Source organism: Petaurus breviceps, unplaced genomic scaffold (genome assembly GCF_028583685.1).
Source record: "Petaurus breviceps papuanus isolate PSGF00001 unplaced genomic scaffold, PetGlider_PUasm1.0 191, whole genome shotgun sequence".
Taxonomy (NCBI): Eukaryota; Metazoa; Chordata; class Mammalia; order Diprotodontia; family Petauridae; genus Petaurus; species Petaurus breviceps.
Genome location: NW_027185811.1, coordinates 1,806,323 through 1,833,085, shown reverse-complemented (window position 1 = coordinate 1,833,085; position 26,763 = coordinate 1,806,323). Strand labels below are relative to the sequence as shown.

The 26,763-nt window shown below is 35.4% G+C and overlaps 1 protein-coding gene and 1 non-coding gene across 6 annotated transcripts in view; both read left to right on the top strand.

The window, feature by feature from the left end:
* The window catches only part of LARP4 (La ribonucleoprotein 4), a 56,917-nt gene extending 30,186 nt beyond the window's left edge, over positions 1–26,731 (top strand). For 4 of the 5 annotated variants that reach the window (XM_069092567.1, XM_069092566.1, XM_069092564.1 and 1 more), the window contains exons 7-16: positions 3,990–4,100; positions 4,790–4,843; positions 5,889–6,101; positions 6,468–6,571; positions 8,905–9,135; positions 11,500–11,548; positions 12,155–12,313; positions 19,649–19,770; positions 20,441–20,612; positions 21,955–26,731. In XM_069092567.1, the coding sequence (XP_068948668.1) occupies positions 3,990–4,100; positions 4,790–4,843; positions 5,889–6,101; positions 6,468–6,571; positions 8,905–9,135; positions 11,500–11,548; positions 12,155–12,313; positions 19,649–19,770; positions 20,441–20,612; positions 21,955–22,281 (1,542 nt within the window). In that variant the 3' untranslated portion in view covers positions 22,282–26,731. The remainder of the gene's footprint in view (positions 1–3,989; positions 4,101–4,789; positions 4,844–5,888; positions 6,102–6,467; positions 6,572–8,904; positions 9,136–11,499; positions 11,549–12,154; positions 12,314–19,648; positions 19,771–20,440; positions 20,613–21,954) is intronic. The other variant, XM_069092568.1, reaches the window with a different exon arrangement.
* On the top strand, positions 7,526–7,734 carry LOC138164722 (small nucleolar RNA SNORD97). The gene has a single exon (XR_011169169.1). It is a non-coding gene; the product is annotated as a small nucleolar RNA SNORD97 (small nucleolar RNA).
* Positions 26,732–26,763: the final 32 nt, after the last annotated feature.

The window sequence follows — 26,763 nt, the reverse complement described above, 5'->3', positions numbered from 1 at the left end:
AAAGTCTGATGGCTTTTTTCCAATTTGTTTTCACATTGATCTCTCTGCTGCACTTGATACATTTGTTAATCACACTTTCCTTGTGTATACTCTCCTGAATTTTCAAGAAACTGCTCCCTCCTGGTTCTCATGCTGCTTGTATAACTTCTCTTTGCTGGATCATCCATAGTTCCCCTGAGAATTTGCCCAATTCCCAGTTGGGCCATTTCTAAAAAAAAAATGTCTCATTCTGCATCCTAAGTTAGTGAGAAGCATGATTTATCAGCAGTGCTTTGGAATCATTATTCTCCTTGCATCAGTCCAAGTCTTTCAGATAGATAGGGGAAAGAAAGGTGGACCAAGTTTTGAAAGAGCTTACTGGGCAAACTGAGCAATGTACATTCTCTTAGAGGCAACAAACAGCCTCTGGAATTTATTGAATTATGCTAAGATCTGCACTGTGTTTGCTGAACCAATAATATTTTGTATAATCGTAATAATACTATGTAAAGGGAGACTGAGGCAGCTGGTGACCCAGAGCATTGGGCCTAAAGTCAGGAAAAGCTGAGTTTTCAAATCCAGCCTTGGACACTTTTTAGTTGTGTGACACTGGGCAAGTCATTTAACCTTTGATTACCTGTCAAAAGGATCTAGTAGAGAAGGAAATGGTAAATCACTCCAGTTATCTTTGCCAAAGAAAACCCCATGTCCAGTTGGTCCACAGGGTCACAGGGTTGGACATGACTATCAGCTGAACAAAGGGAGACAATCTTGCCCCAATTGGCAGTGCCTGTTCTTGCTACATAATTAAAAGGTGTAAATATGATTAATTGAGAGTAGCCAGCTATTAATAGCAGAGGTGAAATGGACTGTGTTTCTACATTGAATTGGAAAAGAAATCCTTTAAAACTGATTGTATTAAGATGCTTATCTAAAACACCTGGCCATGTAACCTTGAGCAAGTTACTTACCCCCAATTGCTTTAAAAATAAAAAGATGCTTATCTATATAAACTAGTTGTGAAACTTTAAAAAAATTAGTTTTAAATGCTTTGATTTTTTTAAGTGTTCTCAATCTTGTCATCTTTGCATAAGGGTATGCATTTAAAAGATGCCTTCTAAATTTTTTTACATAAAGAAGTGAACTTTTTTTTTTAACTGAGTTTTAGTTCCCGCTGTTCTAGGCAATATTATCTTTATTCATCTTGTATTTTCCTTTTATATTAATCCTTTGGTCTTGTGCCCTCTCAACTGAAGTCAATGTTTTCCATGTTTCCTTATTAAAGAAAGAATATTTTTGCATGGAATCCTTGTGCACAGAACTGTTTGTGGCTATCACAGCTGCTATAGGGTGCTGGGCAAACTAGGCCAGGTATGGTACTTGTCTGCCCCTGAGGAAGTAAAGACAGAGGGGTGAAGCGGGCTGGAGGAGGAATGACTTAATGGATAAGAGAACTAAAACCACACACTAGTCTATAATATCATTGATGGTTGCTGTGCACTAGTGAGATTTTCCCAACATACCAGTATTTTGGGACATTTGAAGAGAACTAACAGTTGCTTCATCTAAGCTCTTGTCTGTGTTACAGTTTAAGCAAAATGGCTTGTTCTGATTTTCGTGGTGGAGAATGTTTATTTTCTAAGCCTTAATTGACTAGGAAGATTCATTAGTTCTTAAAATATTTCTAGTCCTTCCTTACAACAATTTTCAAGTGTCATATTTTATGTCAATTTCCCATCTCTAAATCACAAATGATTTAAATTTTTTTGTCATTTTCCAATCATGATTGGATGTTGCTCCCTAAATATCTGCATTCGTTTCTTGTAAATTTTAATGTTCAGGTTTTAATCTGCTATATTTTCCATAAACATTTTCCCTATCTGGAAAAATTGCCTGGGAAGAGCCCTGGATTTAAAATCAGGACTTGGATCTTTATACTCCTTTGGGTCTTAGTTTCCTTGCTTGTAAAAATTTTGAGGCCGGGCTAGATGATCTTTAAAATTCCCTCAAACTCCAGACTCTGACTTTGAAATAAGGTTGACTTTTCATAAAATAAAAGCTAATCTGATATTCAGTCAGTACTTAATAAGCACCTATTGAATGTAGAGGGACTATGTATTTTAGGTATTAGAGAATGAAGAGAAATAATCCCCTTACAATTATATTCATAATCTTTTGTATCCTCAGTAAGAGCTGGAAACTTTTCAAGTGAACTCTGCTTCTTGGGTTATAGAGTTACCTGCTTCTCAAAAGTAGTACTCTTAGAATTGTCTCTAAAAGTTAGTTGTCATTAGAAATTGGAAGTTAAAGCAGTGCAGCACAGTACTCAGTAACAAAGAATCAACAGGAAGATGGGGGGGGTGCTTATTTCTATAGTTGAATTGATTATTATAAAGCAGTTACTAGTTTTATTCTCAAAGTTCTGACTTTTAAGATTCTATTTTTAGCATAGCATGTCAGTCCAGAGGGTGGTAACTATTTACTGTCCCTCTAGATAACTTTAAGACCCATGGCCATGGATCTTTAAAAATATATATATATATATATATATATAAGTACTTCATTAATTTGCTGAAGAAATTCACACTTTAAACCAATCCCTTTAGCTTTTTACAATTATATCCAGTTTAATTACCATATTATGTTTTCAAAAGCTAAATATTAACAGTCGTAGCTTTACATAAATTTACATTATGCAAATTCTCTTGCTGGACTGGGCTTCTGTTTTGGCAGACTGTAGCAGGGGCACACTGTGCAAGGAGTTCTTTAGGCCCTGAAGCAGGTTGGGTAAGGGAGCAGGGGGCAAGCAGTGAAGCCACTCCAGCTGTGGGGGACACAGGAAACCTTAGGAGGAGAAGGCACAGTCCACTTAAATGAAGAACTGACTGTGATGAAAATCTTAACTGCGTTTGGAAGCTACCTTCTACAAAAAGGATGAAAGGATAAATGCTTCACTTGGTCACTAAAAGGCTGACTGCCTATATTGGGCTCTTAATAAACAGGTTTTATCATTAATCTCTTGATGTGGCTAAGTTGGTCCAAAAATAAACACCTCAATTCTTTTGTAGATTCTCTTTCCAGGAATATTATTATATGACTTAAAAAATTATTATTTAAGGGTTTGTTGTTGTTGTTGTTTTTTATTGTGGGTTTGTAATAAGAGTGGAGAGCGTCAGGCAAAATCTTTATTTGAATCTCACCTTTAACACAAGTAAGTGACACTTTTGAGATTCCATTGGGGATAATATCACTGGGATCTCTTCAGATCCCAGATGAGCATACTGGAACTCAGAAATATGAAGTAACTTACCCGAGGTGACATAGTAAGTAACAGAAAGAGTATTTGAACCTAAATCCCCGACTCCAAATCCATTGTTCTCTCTCTCTTTTTTTTTTTTTTAAGCAATTGGGCTTAAGTAACTTGTCCAAGGTTACACGAGGGCCAGTTATTTTGTGTGGGTGTTAAGTATCTGAGGTCGGAACCGATCCCCGGTCCTCCCAACTCCTGGGCCAGTGCTCTTACTCACTGCGCCACCTAGCTGCCCCCAAATCCATTGTTCTTAAATGACAGTCCTTATTTATAGAATGTAAGCTCTTTTCGGAGTAGGCACTATCTTATTGCATTTTTATTTTAATATTTATTTGTATTTTCATTACATAATTTTCATTATGAACATTTCAAATCATGGCTTAATTTATTGTTTTACTGGTTGTCTAGATTTAAGAAAGTAATGGAGAAAATGTTTTAATAATTAAGGATAAACTTGTCATGTCACATTTTTTTTTTGGAGAGCTAGTTACTAGTACACCCTTCCTTGTCACCCTTAAATAACTATATAAGTGCCAGCTATTATGTGAAGGAGGTACTTCACTTGAGTTTTTTCTAACCCTAGCAATTTAATTAATTACAGATGTTAGGTTTTCATTTCATAATCTAAATCTTCAAATATGTAGTTGAATTTCTGTATGTCTTTAGAGCTAATTGGGTTTTCTTCTTCTTGTATTTTAAGGAAGTTAAGGCACTTTTCAAAAATGAAAACTGTCCCAAAGTGATAAGCTGTGAGTTTGCTCATAATAGCAGCTGGTACATTACATTCCAGTCTGATACAGATGCACAACAGGTAAGAAAATATTTTTTAGTATTGCCTCAAGTGGCCATTTATGTTTTCACCATTATAATCTTTGAGAAGCTTCCCACTTATTCTTATTTCTTCTCTTTTTTTGTAGTTTTGCATTACCCATTGACAATTTATTGAATATGCAAAATTAATAGCTTCTACTAAAACTAGGGATTAATTGACATGCCTGGTACTTATAATTCAGTATTTACCTTGAGTTTTGATTTATAAATGGTAGTTTTATTCTTTTTTTTAATAATAGTCATTACCCTAACCAAAGGATTCACTTGCGAGATTTGGGCATTTGAAATTGTCTGTGATTGTTTTCCCCTTAGAAATCAGTTTATATAGTTAATCTGCATGACTTGGTGATCTGCATAAGTATTTGGTTTACTAAGTTTAGTAAGTTTTACTAAGACCAAGGTCTTAGTTAGAATAAATGTGTTTCTTTTGATTCTCAAAAAATGCCCTTTGTATTATAGAATTGCTGATGATTTTTTCATCTTTTTACCTTAATCCTGTCTGGGTTTTCTTGGTTTGTTTTGTTTCTTTTTTTTGGGTGGGAGGGTGTAGCATGGCATTTATTTGCATTTTGTTTTCTTTTAGAAATATTGACTGGGAACCTACATTGTTTTTCTTGATTTCCTTTCGATGTAGTGCTAAGGAATTTTTCTAATGTGCTTTTTTTGCAGGCTTTTAGATATTTGAGGGAAGAAGTTAAAACTTTTCAGGGCAAGCCAATCATGGTAAGAATTTTTTCTAAAGTAGAGAATTATCAAATCTTTGCAGTGTGTTGCAGTGGAAAAAACTAGACTGGAAAAGAAGGATTTTCATCCGTTAGTAACCTACATCACTTTGAACAAATTGTTTAACCTCTCTGTGAAAGAAGAGGTTACATGAGTAGAACTGGTTTAAAATGCCTTAGTCATTTCTTCATCACTAAGCAGACCTGAAAGCTGGCAGCCTGTTGAATTGGAACCACCAAATTGTGGTTCAATCTAAATACAGATAAACATAATTTAGAATAATTACAATTTTCCCTACATTATAGTTAGATTATGGTAATGGCCAGAAAGTTCTTTTGGCAAATTTTTCTGGTATATTGGTTCTCAAACTGGTTGTAACCAGATCAGTATATCAGAGCCTGATGAATGGGACCTTAAGAAATGAATATGAGAATATGCAGTAAGTTTGGAAAGGATATTAAGGGTTTGAAAGGGAAAAAGTAATAGAAGTTATTGAGGGGGAAGTGCTAAAAAAGAGACTAGGAACTTTAAAAAGAATAGATTAAATTAGTACTTACTATGGTCTTTTAGAGGAGCAGCTAGGTGGCACAATGGATAGAGTGCCATGCCTGAAGTCGAGAAAACCAAATGCAGCCTCAGACACTATCTGTGTGATCCTGGACATGTCTCATCACCCTGTTTGCCTCAGTTTCCTCACTTCATTATCTTTGCCAAGAAAATCCCAAATGGAGTCATGAAGAGTCAGGCAGGACTGAAATGAATGAGCAGCATGATATTTTAGAGCTTACCTGGCAAAGTTTGCAAAGCCATTCTGATTAGTTATCTACTTCTCAGAGCTGGCCCCTACTTTTCAGTAAGCTGGTCTGTGGAAAGGCTCCTTTCATTTTCACAGGGGAATTCTAAAGATTAAAAGCAGCACTCTTATATCACTACCTCTGCCTAGCCTACTTGGGTTGGCCTTATAATAACTTAATCACATTTGTCAAAATAAAGGATTTTAAGTCTTTTACTGTTGTTATAACAAAAATACTTTCTCTTTCCTTAGGCAAGGATAAAAGCCATCAATACATTTTTTGCTAAGAATGGTTACCACATAATGGATTCCACTGTATATACTCAGACAGTTCAGACTCAAGCACAGTTTGCCTCTCCACTCTTTATGCAGCCTGTATATAGCCCTCATCAGCAGTACTCAATCTATAGTATTGTGCCTCAGCCCTGGTCTCCAAACCCTGCACCTTACTTTGAAACACCACTGGTAAGTAATTTCACAAAACTAGTTATTTTTGCTTGAGATTTGAAAGTATATGTAGTTTTGTCAATTTAACTGATATTTTGTGGTTCTCAACAGCATTTCAATACACTGTTCTGAGTCCACTAGTTAGTATATGAATAATTTCATTCTTTACTGAAGTGAAATTTTTGTATTCTGAAGGGACTGTTGTCTTTTTATTAAGCAATGAGACAGTGGGATTTTGCTTCTTAATAAATCTAGTGCTAATGGATTTTGAGGTCTCTGAGGCACATATTGCAAGACATTTGAAATGTTTAATTTTTATGAAAAACAACTGACAGTGAAGATACTTCTTACTCTGGTGACTTTACTGTCTGAATTTCCTTCTAGGCCCCTTTTCCCAATGGTGGATTTGTGAATGGCTTTAACTCACCAGGATCTTATAAAACAAATGCTGCTGCTTTGAGTATAGGTCGACCATTCCATAGAAATCGGTAAGAATATATCATCATGCATAACAAGTGAAAAATTCATAACTGTTATTAACAAAGTCCTTTAAGTACATCCATAGATTAAAACCCAGGTGCTTTTATCATCAGTATTGAATGTTTCTTTGCCTAGGATCTTTATGTTACATGTAGCAACGTTTACATCTCATTTCATATGGTACATATGAATAATTATTTAAAGCATTAAAGTAACTTGGAAAATTATTCTGGCTACTGATTTCTCACATCATACCACTCAAGTTCAGGATTAGTGGATTGGATTTTAACAAAGACCTCCTGCCTCTGCAACATGGTAGAGCAGAGATATTTTCTCACACATGTTTAGAGTCACGTTTGTTATTTGTAATTTTGCAACCTTGACTTTCTATTGCATTATGGCCTATAAAAGATATATTAACTGTTTCTGTCTTTTAACATTGACTTTCTCTTGTTTTGTGGTGGTCGTTTACATTTATAATTCTACTTGAACTTTATAAAATACTAAAAAGAAAAGGATTCTGTCTAACTGCTATTTCTGAGTTCTTGCACATTAATTAGCAATTGCTCTCAAATCCCCAATATTTCTTTTGAACCAACACCTACAAGAGAAAAACAATTTCCAAACAACATACTACCTAGGAACTAGAAATGGGGTGAAAATTAAGGTATCGCACCTTTCTTCCCCCTCCTCCCCTTTTTTAATTTTATAATTCATAGTTTAGTTGGGAAGAAGATTGAGAGTCCTTATAATCTTGCATGCTAAGATTATGATTTATAGCAGAGTAATCATTATAAAAGAATTCTTCTACCACATGAAATATAAATTGATGATTGGTTCTGTTACGCTTTAAGAGCTTCCATTTTTGAAGTGAGATCACAACCACTGGGTTTGAGGAGCTTTGAGAAAAGCTCTTTTTCTCATTTGATTATCAAGTTAGAACCTGATTGGTGAATTAGTGATGGCCCAATGATGATCAAAAGATGCACTTAGAGAGAACAGGACTAACATTTCAAGGTCCAGGCATTTATGTGCTTTTCCTTACCCTATCTTTTTTCTCTCCTTCCTTCTTTCCTTCAACTTTTTTTCTTTAACTTTCTTTGTTTTCCTGCCTAGACTGAGATTGTGTGTCCTTCTCAATGACGGGTAAGATTATGAGATCTGAGGGCTATTAAAATTCATTACTGTTTATGTCAAAATGCAATGCAGAAGTCTCATCTGAATAAGAAAACAAGTAGCATTAGCTAAAGGTAGAATAACCTTAAAATACAAAAGAAATATATAAATCACTTTATATAGTAGTTGACATTTAGAACTTCAGTTTAAGAAACTGCTAAAATTAGAACATGTTGGTAAAGTATAATTCTGTACTAGACTTAGTTTCATATGCATTTCTAGTATTCTAAAACAAATACAGCCAAGGGTTTTATACCCCATCTCAACATCTACCCTTTGAGGTTTTGGTGAGTTTTATAGTTCTCTTACTTGTTTCTTGTCATCCTTGGTAGTGGCTGTTTCCATTAGACAAGACCATAATCTGATGCTTTGCCAGATAAATTTTATACTAGGTAATTTTCAGTCAGAAATAGTCTGATATATCTCAGTTATCTTTCTGTGATACCTTGTGTTGTAGACACTGAAAATCACCAGTCAGTATTCCTTGGAGAATTACAAGTAGAACAGTGAAACTGGCATAGTGTAGGTTTCAGTAGTAAATGCTTATAGATTATCTGTAAGAGTGGTAGATGAGAATAATAGAATATTAGAACTGGAAGAGAGCTTAGTTTATCAGTACTCTTACCACTCTAATTTTACAGATGAGGAAATAGGCCACTACTTACTGAAGAAAGATCTCAGAGCTAGAACTGAGTTTGACCCTTTGATTCAGAACCAAATTCCATTTGATGTCCACTTGATTTCTAACACACTCCAGGAGGTGGGGCTGAGGGGAAGTAGCATTTTACCTGAGTCAGTCAATGAACATTCATTAAATGCCTCGGAAATCCCATGCCTGGGAAATTCCCCACTCTTAATTTTGAAAAAGAGAGTAATTAATAGTGTTTTAGAGCTAGAAGGGTCTTTAGAAAGACCAACCACTTTATTTTAGAGATTCTGAGACTCCAAAACATTGTCACTTTCCCAGAAGACTTATATATTAGTAGCAGATAGACTCATCAGTTTTTCTTTTTTTGTGACATGAAAGATTTCTTACATTTTCCCAACTTAAAGTTTTTATGCTGTATTCATAAAGTTAATTTGTATAAAATCATATGGTAGATACTTCTAAGAAAAGGCTTGACTCTTGTTTTGCCTTTCCATCTGCAATCTTGTGTTTTTATAGCATGAAGCCTCATTTTAGGTCATCTAGTAGCTCAGAACACTCAGTGGAAGGATCGACTGTGGTTGGATCAGTGTCATTAGGTGATGGACCATTGAACAGAACTAGCTCAAGGAACTTTCAGACTGAACGGCCTAACCACACACTATCTGGGAACCAGGAACAAGTATCTCCAAAGGAGTCTCCCATATCACAAATGGAGCAGAACGGTGACTATGGTGTTGGTAGAGGCAGGTAAGAATATGTTTGCCAAAATCCCATTTTATTGTAATATGGGGATTCTTGAGAAATACTATGATTGAGTGGATAGAGAACCTATCTCAGGGTCAGAAAGATGCTCATGTCTTGCCTGAGATACATATAGGCTCTCTGATATTGTTCCTCCTAATCACATTATTGAACTTAGACAGTTGCTAGCAGGAGTTCCCAGCAGTTATGAAATTACAGGATCAGAAAAGTTGTAGTAATGATGAAATTTTGAAACTTATTAATTTTTAAAATATTTTATTAATGATTTTTTAAAACTTTAACTCGGGTCCTCCTGACTCCAGGGCACCCCAGTGATTTTTTTTAATCTCTTATCATATAGTAGCACTGTTAAGCAAAACCAAATCAAGATGTTGGGGTATGTCTAACAATGTCTACTTTAATCATGTTCACACAAATAAATAAATAACCAAACTCAATTTCCAATTTACCGGTTTCTTTGGTAGTAACACTGGTATTCTGCAGCAATGCTTTCCTAAAATTTTTAGCTTCATTCCTCCATTAAGAGTTGGTCCCCTTAAAGGAATGATTCTTGGTGACTGTGACAATCTAAATTTTATCTGAGAATCAATTGGAGCATTCTAAATATTTTGTTTTTTCATGTTCACAGCCTTTAGTAATACATTAATATCCTGGTACTAGTCTTTAAAGGAGGTGAAGCAAAGAAATCTTCAATGTGCAAAATATACATTAGTTGAACCCTTACTGTGGTAATAGTTACCCTAATATGTTAGGGTATATATAATATACCCTATAATAATACAATAAGTAATAATAATACCCTAATATGTTAGGGTTCTGAAGTATAGTAGGACCCCTCTTATTATAATACTGGGAATGAATGCAAAGGCTGATCTTGGCATTAAACTTCATGGCCTCAGTGTTGTGATATATGTCCCTATGGAAATAAGATTAATATTTTGACTTGTGTTGAAATCAGATTTGTACTTTATTTTGAGATTTTTACCCGTGTTTGAAAATGAGCTGCTTTAGTTCTGTCTTTTTTTTTTTTTTTTGCAATGTCTTGAATTGTATAAATTGCTCTTCTTAACAGTACTGTACGGTGCAGTTTTTTTGAAAAGGCACTGAGAGTTAGAATGACACAAGCTTGATATGAGTCATATACAGTGTGATCTAGTATTAAACTGCGTAAGACAGGTGCAGTATACAACAATAGTATCAGATTCAAATATAAATGGATTCTTACAGACCACTTTTTTTTTTTTTTTTTTTTGCCTTTTGGAGGGCAATTCGGGTTTAAGTAACTTGCCCAAGGTTACACAGCTAGTTTTGTGTGTGTATTAAGTGTCTGAGGCCGGAACCAAACTCAGGTCCTCCTGACTCCTGGGCCGGCGCTTTGCTCACTGTGCCACCTAGCCGCCCCCAAATTTTTTTCTTTTGCTTATTTTGGAAGGGCAATTGGGGTCAAGTGACTTGCCCAAGGTCACACAGCTAGTAAGTGTTAAGTGTCTGAGGCCAGATTTGAACTCAGGTCCTCCTGACTCCAGGGCCAGTACTCTATTCACTGCACCACCTAGCCACCAGCAGATCACATTTTAACATAGAAAACCAGAAATTAAACATTATGTTGTATTGTATTTTATTTATTTTGTTTAAATTTCCTAATTACATTTAATCTGGTTTAGGGTGCTTGTGGATGGGCCATAAGTTTGACATCTGTGTTGTGTAAGACTAGGGGGGTACTATATCTGGAATACTGATGAACACATTTCATTTCAGGGTACCAGAAGTTAGGAAAGTCATTTGTATACCTAGAAAATATCCCATAGTAGATCATTCAGGATGATGTAGACCTCAATTTTACCATTGTGAGAATTAAAAAGACTATGAACACAGTATTGATCTACAATTTGAAAGGTTGTTTTGTGAAAGAGACTTGCTTTGCTTGGTTAGAACAGAACTGGGAGCATTTGTTGGGAGTTGATTTTTATTTTCCCTGAGCAGTCATACATACCGTGTTTGGTTGAAGTCATTTTTAAATTTCTTTTTTTTCCCCCCCGTAGAAGTTTAAGGGCAAAGGACCCCGTTTTCATGTTTCTCCATATTTCCCATATTACCTAGTGTACTGTGTTATGTGTGTATATTTCATTTTTTCATTAAATGAACCAGGATATTAGACCTTAAGGGGATACTAAAATACCACTTTTTTTTTTTAATTAAGTATCTGGTGATTTTGATGTTCATCTTTTCCTCCTTTTTTTTTTTCTTCCGTTTCCCTTCTCTCCTTCCCCCTCCTCCTTTTCCACTCACTTCTTCTGTCTCCACTTCTTTCTTCCCTCCCCTTCCCCCTCCCTCTCTCTTCTTTAAAAGGAGAAACCTTTTCAGAGGCCGGAGACGTAGAGATGACGACCGAATTTCAGTAAGTGACCTTTCTTTTTAGTGTAAAATTTGCGGGATTTAGATTTTGTTATTCTGAGATTTATCTTCTGTTTAGGATTCCATTATACATAAAATAGGGAAGTAGTTGATTTCTGTATACTGCTCTTAAGTTTAGAGAGACTGCTTGTTTTTACATCACCAGTCTGGGGTTGAATCTCTCAAGACCATTATCATCTTAATATTCCCCTTTTAATAACTGAGAATATATAATATTTTTAAAAATCACCTTAATTGAATGCCTGTATGTTTTCTTCTAAAGCTTATATTTTTTAAACTGTGAATTCCAGTTTTTTTACATTCTTCACTCTTATTCTTTACTATCCATGAAGATGAAAAATAAGGTGTAAATAGACAGTAAATCCCATCATAAGTGATATGGTAGTCATTTATTTGACTTGAAAATTGTTTTTACCTATATTATTGATTGAGTATGGCATATAACCAGACAGGCTAAACTCTTACTTGCTTTAGTGAGTATTGGATAGCTCTGTGGTTTGTTGTTTGACCCACCGATTCATGTTTTGTGTTTGCATGCCATTTGTATAAACTCTAGTACTGACTGAATTCTCTTATCTGTGTCTTCTAGCGACCCCATCCTATAGTGGAAACCAAGACTCCTACACCAAAGTTTGACTTGTTAGCATCAAATTTTCCTCCTTTGCCTGGTAGCTCATCAAGAACACAAGGTGAACCTCCTCTGGAAAGCAGAATGTCAGATGTTGTTAAGGGAATCTCAAAAGAAAAGGTAATTAGTATAGAATCCCAAATAGCGATTTTCTCTGATCTTCCATTCAGCTTGGCAGCAGTTAAAATTGTTGAATTAATTCATGCTGAGTGCATGGTTGTCTCAGATATCTCATAAGTGTTTACAATCTAATGTAGATGAAGACAAGCAGAAAATATGTAAGTAAGTTCAAAGAAACAGTCCAGGAGAGGTGCTATGCAAACTAAATATAGAGTACTTCAGTAGGGGACATAGGTTGAGGAAGATTGACATGAAGTTAGTCAAGGAACTCAGTTTAAGGATAGTTAATTCCAACTGCTAACAGAGGCAGAAAAGATGGAAAGAATGACAATAGCTGAAACACAAAGGGAGATGGTAAGAAACAAGGCTGGAAAGATAGGTTGGGTCCATATTTTGATCCTTTATCAGGTTTTTCAATTATTCACATAGTTTTGCCATGTTTTTCTGTACACTAATTCACCTCAAATTAGTAGACATCCTAGGATTTTCTTTTAAATTTTCTTCAGAAATGTTTAGGAGCATTTGGTGTGATGTTTTTCTGTCTTGTTTCTAGACTACCTAGGGCTACAGAATATTAGAGATTATGCCCAAATACACAATCAAGTGGGCTATTCTATAATCCCATCTATTTTGCAAATTTTGCTTCTTTGTCCTAAATGTAGGAATGAATATGAAGAATATTGAATATTTTATGAAAAATATGACGATGAAGAATACTGCCTCTCATTTTGAATTTAAGAGAGACTACTTTAGCAAGATTAAAGGGCCAGCCAATTGAGCTTAATTTTATTATTTTTTAAAACATGTTTTATAAAAGCATTTGGTATGGATGGGGTTAACTTTCTCTTTGTTAGTTTTACCAGTTATGTGCAAGGAATTTTTAATTCCAAGCCTGCTTTCTTACATCTCCTCAACACAATACAAGAGCGTCTTTTACAAAAAAAAAAAAATCTATTTTAACTAACCTTTTCAATTCCCTTTCTACAAAATGATCATTAGTAATTTAGAGCTGGAAAGGTCCTGAGGGGCCATCTCATCCAGTCCTTTCATATGACAGGTGAGGTTACTCAAGCCCACAGAGGTTAACTGGGTTGCCAGAGGTCACATGGAAAAGTGTCAGAGGTGGGATTTGAACGCTAAGTCTAAAACCAGTACTTCTTTCACTACACACACTGCCTCTCCAACTAGATAGTTACTAATTTCACAACCCATCACCATTGACCCTTTGGTAGGTGCTGCTGAGGAATTGAAATACTGTTATATACATGAGCAAAAGAAAGATTGATGTTCTGGTGCAGTAATAAATGTTCCACTTACAAATACCTCCCACCAGGTTAACAGAAATGAACAAAAATTCAAATTGTACAAAAATCAATCATAGGTAAATCTGATCACTAAGGAAGGGATTGCTGTTTAGATGAACCCTGTGGTGAGTCCTTTCAAAAGTAAATAACACCCAGGTTTTTTTTTTTTTTAAACAACGGAATATAGAGTCATGCTTATTTTCATTGACTGGTTCAGCAAAAATATGTTAGACAAAATAGCCTAAGAACAGCTTGTTTTCATAGAAACAACTTTACATTAGCAGACTGCACAATGGTGTTAAAAGTAGGAAAATCAGTGTTAGCATTGAGACCTTAGATAAAACCATTTCATTAATACAGGGAACTTCCTGGATAAGGTAACTCTCCACCATTGCAAATTGGCACTTTCTCTGCATCTTAAAATCTTAGGCAGTTCTCCAGATTAAAAAGAGTGCCCAAGCACTACATACATCCAGTATGTGTTAGAGGTAGGATTTAAACCAAGGTCTTCCTGGCTGTGAAGTTGACTTTCTATAGGTTAAATCACACTGCTGCTCATGGTTATGATGCACTGACTATATAGATATCTAGACCAGCTTTAGCTTCTCCTGGCACATGGTCAAGTCTCTTAAAATATTATCAAAGTTCCGTAGTCAGAAGCAACCAAAGTCTCAGTAAAACAGGAGAAACAATTGTCACTTAATTCTTGAGCCCAGTGGGAGTGGGAACCATTATTCTAAAGAGCTGAGTAGAAGCTTGTAGTAAATATTATGAGTCTTCTACCAAATTGTTTATCAAGATGAATGGGAATATTACCAAAAGACAGAAAGGGTCAAATTAGGCAAATAGATTTCATTCTCTTTCTCTAGTCGTGCTATGAATTCTAGGACAGATACAGAGAAAATGGATAATGGGATGATTAGTCGTTGATAAGTGTGGTGGGAGAACTGTAAGGAGAAAGGGAGTTAAGATTGTAGAGAATGCCACAGTGAAGCAGCAAACCATCATTAGGTCCGAGGGGAAAGAGCGGGGTGGAGGTGGGAGGTGGGAGATGGGGAGGGATACCTTGTCACCAGAAGGGATCTTATGCCAAGGGTAAGGGTATGTAGGATGAGGTGATTGGATTCTGTGGTAGAGTAGAGAGAAAAGGTTATATGAGTGTGGTGGGGAAATTCTGGTCAGAAAAGAAGCATTTGACATCCCGGATCTACCATAGCACAAATGAATTAGGACACTGAATTTGGAATCAGAAAATCTATACAAATCCTGACTCAGCTATTTACCTGTGATAGCTTTCTGAAATGAGGAAAAGAACTACTTATTCATCATTATCATTGTCTTTTACATAGTTATTCGTTTCTATGAATTTGTTCTTTGACCCACTTGTTATTTAAGATCTCATTGTTAAATCTCCATTTGGGTCTATAGCTTTTGTTGGTGGTCCCTAAATCAATTTCTGTTCTTACTGTATTATGGTCTGTGAAGGATATGTTGATCATTTCTGCCTTTTTACATCTGTTTGCAGTATCTCTATCAATGGTCAATATCCATCTCTATAACATGGTCAGTTTCTATAAAACTTGCCTGTGATAGAGAAACATGTTTGTATTTTGCTCTTCCCATTTAAAAGATGCCCAAAATCTTATAACTAGTTCTCCAGAAATTTGTTCAGTTCTGTATTTTCCCTTTTGTTTTTTCTTTCTGTTAGGCTTATCCAAAACTGATAGAGGGATATTGAACTCTGCTATCACTGTTGTGTCACTATCTGTGTCTTAAAGCTCAGCTGTTTCCTTTATGAATTTGGGTAATAAGGCATTTGGAGCATATAAGTTAATTGCTAAAAGGTTTGTTTTCTGTGGTTCCTTTCTGCATAATAGAGGGGTTTTTTTGTTTTTTGCATTATCTCCAATAGTGTGGTGGCAACTGTTTGCTTTTTTGGATTTACTTGATGCATAGCAAATTTTTTCCCATCACTTTTTTGTCTTGGGTTTTCTTTTTTTAATACTTTTCTTTTAAGCAATTGATTCGGGTTTTGTTTTCTTATCCAGAATATCCTTTATTCATTTTATTACCCTGTTTAATCCATTCACATTTAAAGTTAGAGGAGCTAAGTTTATATTTTCCTCTGTCTCTAAAATTAAGTTGTTTTTTTTTTTTAATTATGGGGTGGTTTTTTTCCCCCCCTCTTCTACTATAAATGTATTATGTTACTTCATTTACTTCAATCTTTACTTAAGGTGGCTCTGTTCCTACTGGTTCCCTCACGCCAGTGGTGAGGGAACTCTTTTCTGCAGAGAAAGTTTAACCTTTAGGGTTTTATTCTTATCATTAGATATAAAGTCCGTGTTTCCTTCTGTTGTTACTGTTTTTCTTTTTGATTTATCTGTTTCTGTTCAAGGTCTTTGAGATTTCTTCCTGAAATCTTGATTACTTTTGACTTTTTTTTAACCCTTATTTTTCTTACTTCCTGTCTTCCTCCCCTCAGATTGAGGTTTTCTTGGGGGCTGAATCTCAAATTGTCTCAACCTTTTCCCACACTGGGCAATTAGTGGTTCACCAGCCTAGATCTCTGCTTCAGATGATTTGGGGCTAGTCAGAACTGTCCTCTGCTGGAGCTGTGTTCTCTCCCTAATACTTATGGTAACCTGTCCCGTTCCCCTCTGTTCCTTATTTTTCTGACCTGGCACTGGCAGTTCAGAGCCTGCTTTCCCCAGTGCTGGCAACTCAGAACAGTGCTTCACTGGTGCTTCTGGGTTGCAGCCTGTGGGAATCTTTTGCTACCTTCCAAAGAACTGCCAGGCTGACAAACTTCATCATCCTGGAGCCAGAGTCTCTAGCATTAGAAAGTGGGAGGGAGTATTTAGGGTGCAGGTGAAAGTTTTGATGTACCCCTCTGTCGTTTCCTTGGGTCTTCTAGTGCAGCCTCCATGCCAGTAGCATGCGAGGTGGGAGAGGGTTGCTAGGTAAGTTCAGAAACAAGTGAGTTTCAGTTCCTTTAGTTTGGGGGACAATTGGGGCCTTTTTTTAAACCTTTTGGTTTCTGAGTATCCTAGACCAGGACTTCTTAAACTTTTTCCACTCGTGACCCCTTTTTACCCAAGAAATTTTTGTGATCCTGGATATATAGGTATATAAATCAAATGTTTACTGATAATAAATCATAACAAAATTTATTTCAAAACAATTCCTTGGCATACATATAATTTTACCATTTATTAAAGACAAGCAAAGGAAATTTGTATACTAGTAATGAAGATGGATGTGCTTGTTTTTACATAAAGAATTGGTGGAATATTTATTTGCTGCTGCAGGACATAGAGCAGGATATTTTTCTGAGTTGATTGGTGTTTGGTTTTATAATCATCAGTGCTGAGAATGTCACTTCGAATAAAAATGTAGTACAAAACGGCAGAAGTATGTTTAGGGCCATTTTAGAAATTGTAAGTTGCACAATGCAGCACTCGTGCTGCCAGAAACACCTTGGGTTCATTTAGCTTTTGATTTTGAATTAATTTTTAGTTGCACATTCAGAAACCTTTTTCAGTTGCCAAATTTTTTTGTGACCCACAGTGTTTTCTTAGACCATAGAAACAGCTAACGTTGCTTTAGCTTTGTTGCATAATTTCTGTTTTAGAGAAGTTTGAGAATTGAAAGAGCTATCTCTTCATTCCTCTCAGGGTCCTAAAATAACCCAATACTAGAATAATGAATGGTATCCTTCAGCTTTGAATAATTTTCTTTTCCCAAGTATAGAGAACTGTAATTAATGTAGTATAGTTATTGATAGCTTTGATTTCTTCCTCTGAAAACAGCTTATTTTTATCCTGTGATGATTTATCAGTTAGGCAGTGGCTCTTATTCTTGCTAGTTTGACTCAGTTCCCTATATATGTTTAAGAAATGAGCCTTTATCGAAGAAACTTGCTGCAAAGATTTTTCTCCCAATTTTAGCTGCATTGGTTTTCTTCGTGTAAAAAATGTTTTACTTTTTTGTAACCAAAATTACCTGTTTTGCTTCCTTTTATATCTCATTTGGTCATGAACTTTTACCCTATCCATAGATCTAACAGATAATTTCTCCTGTGGTCCACTAATTTGCTGAAGATTCCAACCTTTATGTTTAAATCATAAGCCCATTTTGAGTTTGTCTCAGTATGTATGTAAGTTGTTGCTCCCCTGCATAGTTTCTGCTAAACTCTTTTGAAGTTTTCACAGTCCTTTTTGTCAGGCAGTGAGTTCATGCTCCAGTAACTGGAATCTTTGCATTTATCAAGCATGGGTTACTGTGCTTATTTGCATCTATATTTTTTGTGTGCCTTATCTATTCCATTGATCAACCTTTCTCTTTCTTACCCAGTCCTAAATTATTTTGTTTGAGACTGGTACTGCTAGGTCCCCTTCTCTCCCACCCCCTCTTTTTTTCCATTGTTTCCCTTGATATTCTTAACCTTTTATTCTTCCAGGTGAATTTTATTGTTTTAGTTCTTCTAAAGTAATTATCTGGTATTTTGTTTGGTATAGCACCGAATAAATAATTTAGGTGGTATTGTCATTTTTGTTAGTTTTATTATGTTGGTTTGGCCTGCTACCCAAGAACAATTGGTATTTCTCCAGTAATTTAGATCCGTCTTTATTTGTGTGAAGAGTTTGCATTTGTGTTATATACCCTGTGTGTTTCTTGACAAGTACACTCACAAATAATTTATAATAAAATATCTCTTTGTGTCTCTTATTGCTTGTTTTTGTTGGTAATATGCAAAAGCATGCTGATGATTTGTGTGGGTTTATAACTTGCAGTTCTGATACCATATTGAATAATAATGGTGATAAAAGGACTCCTTGATTAATATAGTATATATTGCAGTAATCAGACCTCACAGTGAACCCATAAACTTTGCTTTTCAAAACCCCGATATCTTCATAAGGTCTCAGTGATAAACTAATGTTATATGATTTTGCAAATCCTACTTTAGCATAATTAGACCAAAATGAAATTTTTTGTGAAATTAACTATTCTTATAGGAGCGACTAGGTGGCTCAGGAGGACCTGAGTTCAAATGTGGCCTCAGACACTTAACACTTACTAGCCATGTGACCTTGGGCAAGTCACTTAACCCCAGTTGCCCTGCTTTCCCCCTCCAAAAAAAAGAAGAAATTAACAATTCTCATTTATGTCATTTTGCCTAACTTTTTTCTGAATCAGCAAATGGAATTGGGTATGGTGTGCTTGTAAAAATGGTTATGTTTTTTACTTTGGAAAACCTAAGTTTAAAAAACAGAAATTTAGTAGTTATTTATTTGCTTTCCCAATCATATGGTTCCTTTAAATATTGCAACCTCTTTGGGTATTATCAGTCAAAATGACTTTTGTAAAATATAAATTTTTGTTCATTTTCAGGAACCTCCTGAATAGGTACTTATAGTTGTAACTGTAACTGCATGGATAGGTACTTATTAATTCCTTACTAACACCTGTACCACAGGGTCAGCCATGATAGAATATGGAACTAGTTAATAACTGTCCATTTTACATTAGGGGTATTTAAAAACATTAGATAAAATAGAGTTTAGAATTACTTGGATTTTGTCCATCAATGCTATGTCAGTCCTTCATAGGAAAAAATAATAGAATATTGATTGCATATTTCATTACCAAGAATATTTTATACAACTTGAGTTTCCTTGCAAAATTGGTAAAGAATCAAATCCTCTTCTTTATCCTTGTTCTGCTGCCTCACCATCATTACATTTGACTTCATTGAATATTCATTTTTAAATAGATTTCTAAAACAGTATACATCACTAATTGAAGTTTTAAATTTATATTATTTTCCGTTACTGCCAAAATCTTTTTCCAAAAAGATTTTATTCTTCTTTGTTTTATCATTTGTTGTTACAAAACTTTTTTATTGTCCCGTTACATTTTTCTTTTTCATTGACTGAGGGATTAATGAATCCTTAATGATGATTATATAGTAAAATGTTTCAAGTTTCAGTATCACTTTGTACTTTTATTCTGTGTTTCCTTTCAGGAGAGCAAAGAGTTGCCTGCCAGTTGCCCAGCCTCTGCTGAGGACAGACAGACAGACAGCAATACTCAGCTGCCAAGCTTGAGTGCAAGTTCTCCAAATACAGCTGAGATTCCCGTGTTAAGGTACAAAATAAAGAAGAGTCTGTTGTTTTTTAAGGAAAATGCTGAGAATTTCTCTTCTGTTATCTTAACGAATAAAAAAAGTACAGTGTATGGTACAGTTATGAAAACCCTGATCTTGGAGCCAGGAGTGAGGTATTCTAGTCCTAGCTTTGCCTTAATTAAGTATGTGTCCTTGACATTTAAAGTCTGAGGTTCTTATAAAATGAGAGCACTGGGCTTGGTGATAAATGAGGTCCAGTCCCTTCCAGTTTCAACATTCTATGCAAACAGTACAGTTGAAACAAAGGAAAGAAAAGGGGGAAATGTCTGTTTCTTGTAAAATCTAGGTTAAGATTGAGAGACTCTTTCTCTCAATTTTCTTATTTTATCTTACAGATTTTTTTTTTCCTTTTGGAGGGCAATTTGAGTTAAGTAACTGCCCAAGATTACACAGCTAGTTGTGTGTAGGTGTTAAGTGTCTGAGGCCAGAACCGAACTTGGGTCCTCTTGACTCCAGGGCCCGTGCTTTACTCACTGAGCCACCTACCTGCCCCATCTTACGGAAATTCTCAAATATTCTAATGATTTGCAATGTTAGGATTGCCTCTTTCCTATTAATAGTGCTTATTAAGACAGTGAACATTTCATTATTTTCATAAAGCCCTGTTAAGCTCTTTCCTTTCTTTACTAGCACAACTCAGCAGGAGAAAAATCTTGTGGAGGTTTGCCCCTCCCAGAAGGATGTTTCCAACCAGACAGCTCCAGTTTTACCATCTTGTTCCCCTAATGCTGCAAAACCCCCGAGGATAAACACCATCTCACCTTGTAGTAATGTAAATATGGCCACAGCTGTTGTTGTACAGGTAAGACAGTTTAATTTGCTGGAGTCCTGCTATGAGGCTTTTGGACTGATACTAAATTTCATGAAGAGTTTTTTAGTGTCTCCAATATTATGCTAAGCACTGAATGTGTGGGTAAAGTGCCTTTCTTTACCCCCACATCCCCTAAAATTAAGATAAGCCCTTGTTAAGTTGAAGGAACAAGTTAATTGGGAACAAAGGATCGAGAATGAAACTCATCAGCTCACACATCAGAATTTCATCATAGTGGAGGTATATTGAGCTTTAAATTATTGCTTAGTAATGAGAATAGAAAGACAGTTTTGTTTCTGAGTTCTTTAGCTTAGTTTCTTTGGCTGTTTTCATGTAATTGAGAAAGATTTCTGAGCCAGATCATAGTAAATCTTGCACTACATGTATAGGCAGCATTGTTGGGGTATTGTGTACAAGACTTAGAGTAAATTTGGTGGTGTTGACTTTCCTAAATAGAGGATTTCAGCCACAAGTTCCAAACATTTGCGATGTTCTTTGTAGGTATACTAAGAAGAACTACGATTGAAACTTTCCATTCTTAATATCTGCTCTCAGATATTTGCTCTCAGGTTTCCTTTTTCTTTTCTTTCTTTTTTTTTATTTTTTTAAAAGCACTCAGGGTTAAGTAACTTGCTCAAGGTTACACGGCCAGTTATTTCTGGGTGTGGTGCTAAGTATCTGAGCCTGGATTTGATCCCCAGGTCATCCCGACACTGGAGCTGGTGCTCTTACTCACTGAGCCACCTGGCCACCCCAAAATAGGAACTTGGCAGGGCAATTTCTCACTCCTTTAACTCTCTCTCTCTTTTTTTTTAAGCAATTGGGGTTAAGTAACTTGCTCAAGGTTACACAGCTAGGTGTTTCTGGGTGGGTGCTAAGTATCTGAGCCCAGATTCGATCCCAGGTCTCCCGACTCTGGGACCAGCGCTCTTACTCACTGCGCCACCTGGCCGCCCCTCAGGTTTCTTTTTTCAACATAACATTTCCTTTATGTCAACATAAAATAGTGTGGAAGCAGCTATCCTGGATCCATGTCTTTCACCTGTTACAATAAATAATAGCTATATTTGCTATACAAGTTTCCCATTCCCTCCCTGCTATCTGTAATATCTATAATATAGAATATCATATTCTATATTATATCTGGCCTTCTAGGATGAGCCAGGTAAAGAGCCCTAGATGACCTCCATTCCAAATTTTGTGTAAAGCATCCATGGAGCCATCCAATTTGGGGGGTTATTTTTTCATCTTTGTTGTTAATTTTTAGCTCATATGGTAGTTGCTTATAAGAATCTATAGAAATTTTTTTTTTTGGTCTTTTATCACCTCAAAGGAACCCCGAAAATTAAGTTACGCCGAAGTTTGCCAGAAGCCCCCTAAGGAGCCTCCTTCAATCTCCGTGCAGCCACTACGGGAGCTTCGTTCCAATGTTGTATCCCCTGCCAAAAATGAAGAGAATGGTGTTCCTGAGAAGTCCCATGAAAAGCCAGAAGGAAGGGCCGCTAAGGATTTTCCTGGCTTCCGTGGCAATACTACTCCCAGAGGGGCAGCTGGAAAAATCAGGGAACAGAGACGCCAGTTTGGCCACAGGCCTTCGCCTCAGGGAGTGACTCGGCGTAATGGCAAGGAGCAGTCTGTGCCACCCAGATCACCAAAGTAAGAAACAAAGAAAAACAGAAACAAAACTGCTCAAAACTCCTGTCTCTTTCAGTTAAACTTGAACTGTGGATTAATGAGCTTTGTTGGAGGGGAGGGAGCATAGCCAGGAAGGAGAGAGGAGAGAAAGTATGGCCTGAACCATTGTGGATCTTTGGAGTTTATGAGAAGTGGAATCCCAGAATTCATCTCTAAAGTGATTTTAAAATGCTGGAGGATTCCAATCAGTATAAATATATATATATAAATATTATAATTTTTGTATTTTTGTTTGTCTTTAATTTGCAAGGTTTCCTGCCTGAAATTAATTTTGGGGGTTGAAAATTAGCTGGAAAAATGCATATTTACGTGTCCTTCAGTATAGGAGGTGAGGGAGTGAGAGAAAAATATTTTTTGACAAAGCATTTCTGTAAAATTAGAAATTACTTTTTTTAATCTATTTAAAGTTAGGCTTGTAGAATGCTGTGTCTTTGCCTATATGGCCTTGTGTTGCAAATCAGATTATTGGCTGGTGTGCTTGGTTTGTGTGTGTTTGCGTGTATGTGCCGGAATGACAGAATACAGCCAATTCTGTTATGTCATAACTTAGTAACCGATTTAAAAACTGAATGTACTACTTAAGTAGAATTTTTTTCCAGCTTGAAATTTAGTCTGTCTTTTGACCTTACTAATATTTCATTCAATAAGCTTTTTAACTGAATTTACTGGAGATCTGATTGTAGGTCAGGATAAGTTTGAAGCTCAAGGAAATGGGGGGGGGGGGAGCAAATAAATATAAAACTTGGTCTTAGACCTGTGCTTTCAGGTCTGGTAGACTGTAGGGGTTAAAACTGCCCTGTTTTCTTTCCCCAATAAGGGGAACATAACATCTTTTTATTTTTGTTGCTTCAGTGTTCTCTGTGCATCCTCTCCCCAACCTATAGTAGACCTATGTTTTTCATTGCATTAGACAGGTCTAATAAGATTATAATATAGGTGTGTTGTTCATTATTTTGCTTATGTTCAAATATTCAAATACTTAGGATCCAGGTTGGAAGGGCAGGCTGCCCCTACAGTAAATTTGTGTTAGTGCTAAAGATAAGACTTTGTAACTAATTCTTTAAAGTGTTAAGTACTGTAGAAGTCAAATTTTTATAATTTGGGGAAACTTTTCTGTTTACAGTGCATATAATGCCTGAGGTTTTTTTTTCCCTTAAAAAATTTTTTTTCCCGGAATTAACTCAAACATATACCAGAAGGCCATAAAATTTTAAGTTTTTGAGGAAAGGCTGAGGAAGGAAAGGTAGTTTAAGAAAATAACCTGTGTAGGTTCTCATTGTCTACATTTACAGCTCTGTTGTACATTGAACAGATGGATGAGTTTATGTGCTAGTAATTACAGGAAACGACTGAAATATAAAAAGAAAAAAAACCATGTTGCATTAATCTGCTAAGTCAGACCCCAAGTTCAAAGTTCTGTATAAAAGTTTTTTCTTTTTAGGAATAGTTTTCAAAAGTAAGAATTGTACCTTTTTCAGTGTATTGCAAATGTACAAATTGAAATTGTAAATTGTAAACACTGGAAAGCACCGTTGTGACATATACAGTAAACATCTTAGTAATATATACTAGTGATGACATTAGAATGAATGTAAGTGGAGGTTAAATTACATTACTGTGAAACTTTTCATTTTTCAACTTTAGCCGGTTAACCTTTGGAAATTCTTATTTAGTAGGTAACTGTTAACAAATCACTTTAAAAACACTGCACATCCTTTTTTTTCCCTACATATATATGTATGTATATGTATATGCCAGAGTTGTCATTTCTTTGTAACTTATTCAGCTTGGCAGTTGCTTTTGATTTAACGGCTTGATAATTCTGTATAATATATTTATGCAGTTTAAAACTGTTCATTTCTACATACAATTTTTAAAAATCATTATTCACTAAAACATACAATAAAACTACCTTGCTGAGTTTAGGGGAAGTTTTAGGTTCTTTTTAGAAGAAAAAAAAATGATAATCATTGATCACATCTATGGTAAAAATGCTTAATCAGTTTACTTAGATAATGCTGCATTTGGTGGAAATGGCAAAGAAATGGCAAACATTTAAAAGTGTTAACACTGTGAACTGCATTGAGTTTCAGAGAATAAACATTTTATAAAATCATTTGATAAAGATTATAAACTTAATTATTGCACTCAAACTGAAAAATAACCTTTACAATATATTCACAGATTTAGGTTTACCGGTATGCTGTGTATAGATTGTTAAGTAAAAACATGTATTAGTGCTTATAAAGCCACCTAATTTCTAAAATTTTCAGATGTCCTAATTCTGACACAAATGGAAAGAACTTGTTTTGAGGAACGCAAGTTGGTGAGGCAAATATGTTGAGTCTTGGTTTATTCATTGGTTTTGTCTTGTACAATTCTAACCAGCAGAGGGATTGAATGTCAGGGGGTGCTTGCATTTGAACAAAAGAGCATTTCAGCATTTTGGACTATCATAAAATATAGGCCTTTATGGGATTTTTTTTTTAATCTACTTTATTGCAGCTTCTTAGAGCAGTAAGTACCTTTTATAGTGAGGTACTAAGAAACTCGGTGTGTAGCCTTTATTTCACAGCAGCAAATTAAAGTTTCTGTACAGGTGATGCCTATTAAATGTGTGAAGCTGTTAATTATTTCCAACATTATTCTGTAGTTGATAAATTAAGGGAATTCACCTTATTTTTTGGTTCTTGGATATAAGAATATATTCTCTTCTCACCCACATATTCCATTTTCTTTCTTTGGGGGGAGGGAAGAAAGTAAAAGTAAATACAAACTGCTGTGAAAATTGTAAATCTGTGTGACCATGAATACTCCTTCAGTACTTGTTGCATGAAGTGCACATAGCATAGGGTTGACTGAAGTAAGCATCTTCGTATTCTCCAAATGCTCATGCAAGTTCCTCACCTTTCATTTTGTTTCCTTTCCTTGAGAAAGGAATGGAGACCATGCAAAATTTCTGCATTTTTTTTTTTAGTCTTGACCATTTCAGTTTCCTTAAACACCTACAGTTTTTCCTCTAGCAAAAGCAGTTTCAGTTTTTAGCTAATTTCAACACTGGTTTTCAAAATAGTTGTCCAGGGATCTAATGCCTAAATTATTTCCCCATTCAGTCTTTGAAGGAAGACTAGATTGTTCAGGGTTTTTTGTTTTTGTTTTGTGTTATGTGCTAAATTTGCATGTGAACAAATGTTAGCATATAAATTTCTGATTCTTAAAATTAAGGTAGCTTGAGTGTATTGTCTTACATTCCTTTTTTTTTTGTTTTGTTTTGTTAAAGAAGTAACCAAGTTAGCTTGGTGAATGGTTTAAAGGTGCAGTTTTAGCAATAGATATAGAAACATAAAGCAACCCATTATAACTATTGGAAGGGAGAAATAGGAAGGATGTTGCTGGAACAGAATAGTATTTAAAAGTAATACATTACTGTAGTATTCTCAGTTACAGCCTTACAGCTTTGTCAGCTTCATTATCCACTGGTTTTACTGTCTGACACACATGAGCAGTCACCTGGGTTAAATCTGTAATGTTTGTGCTGGCATGTTAAACAAATGGGTAAAATGCACCATTTTATTAAAGACAAGATGCAACAGAAATACCCATAGGGGAGAAATTGCCTCTAATAGGTTTTTATAAATTCATAACTACGACAGATATGCAATAGATCTTTTTTGGGATTTTTTTATATGTATTTCCTTGTAACCTGGTTGCCATTAATATAAATACCTTATGCTTTATTGTGTATGTTATATGTAGTCTGGGCTTCCTTTAAGAAGGTACATAGTAGTTTCCGTTTTAATTAACTCTGAATTTGGACACTTCAGTAGTTCCATGAAAAAAGGTTTGTTTTAATGTGTAGTTGGAAGTAAATTCACTTCGAAAATTCATCTGATCATTGACCTGTTAACAATTTAAAATTGTATATTGAAGAACTGAAGACTTTTTAAAATGGCTCTTCAATTACAGATCATTTCCAAAAGTGCAACTCAGACATTAAAGGGGTTTTGTTTTCAGTTTTATTGAACTCAAAATAGATGAATACATGTCTCTAGACACACACACATGTGTTTACATATATGTATATGTATTTCCATATGTGTGTGTGTGTGCCCATCAACTTTTTCCTCAAATGATTCAGACTTCCCTTGGCATTCACATCTTTTAACAAAATGGTGGAAAGGGGGTTGGGGGAAAAAAACAGAACCAACTATCTGGCTTCTACTTTGTCCATTGCTCTGGTTTATTCCTGTTGTCAAGACTGTCCAAAACAATATGGTGTGACATAGGCTCATGCTTTAAATGTTAAACTGATTACATCCATGTATTTGTATTTTTTGTTTTTGACATTGCCAAGGTGCTATGGGAAATTAAAATAACACAAAATTAGAAAAAATAAAGCTGATTTAAAAACAGGACTCGTTTCCTTTTCTGCAGTGTTAATGTTCAT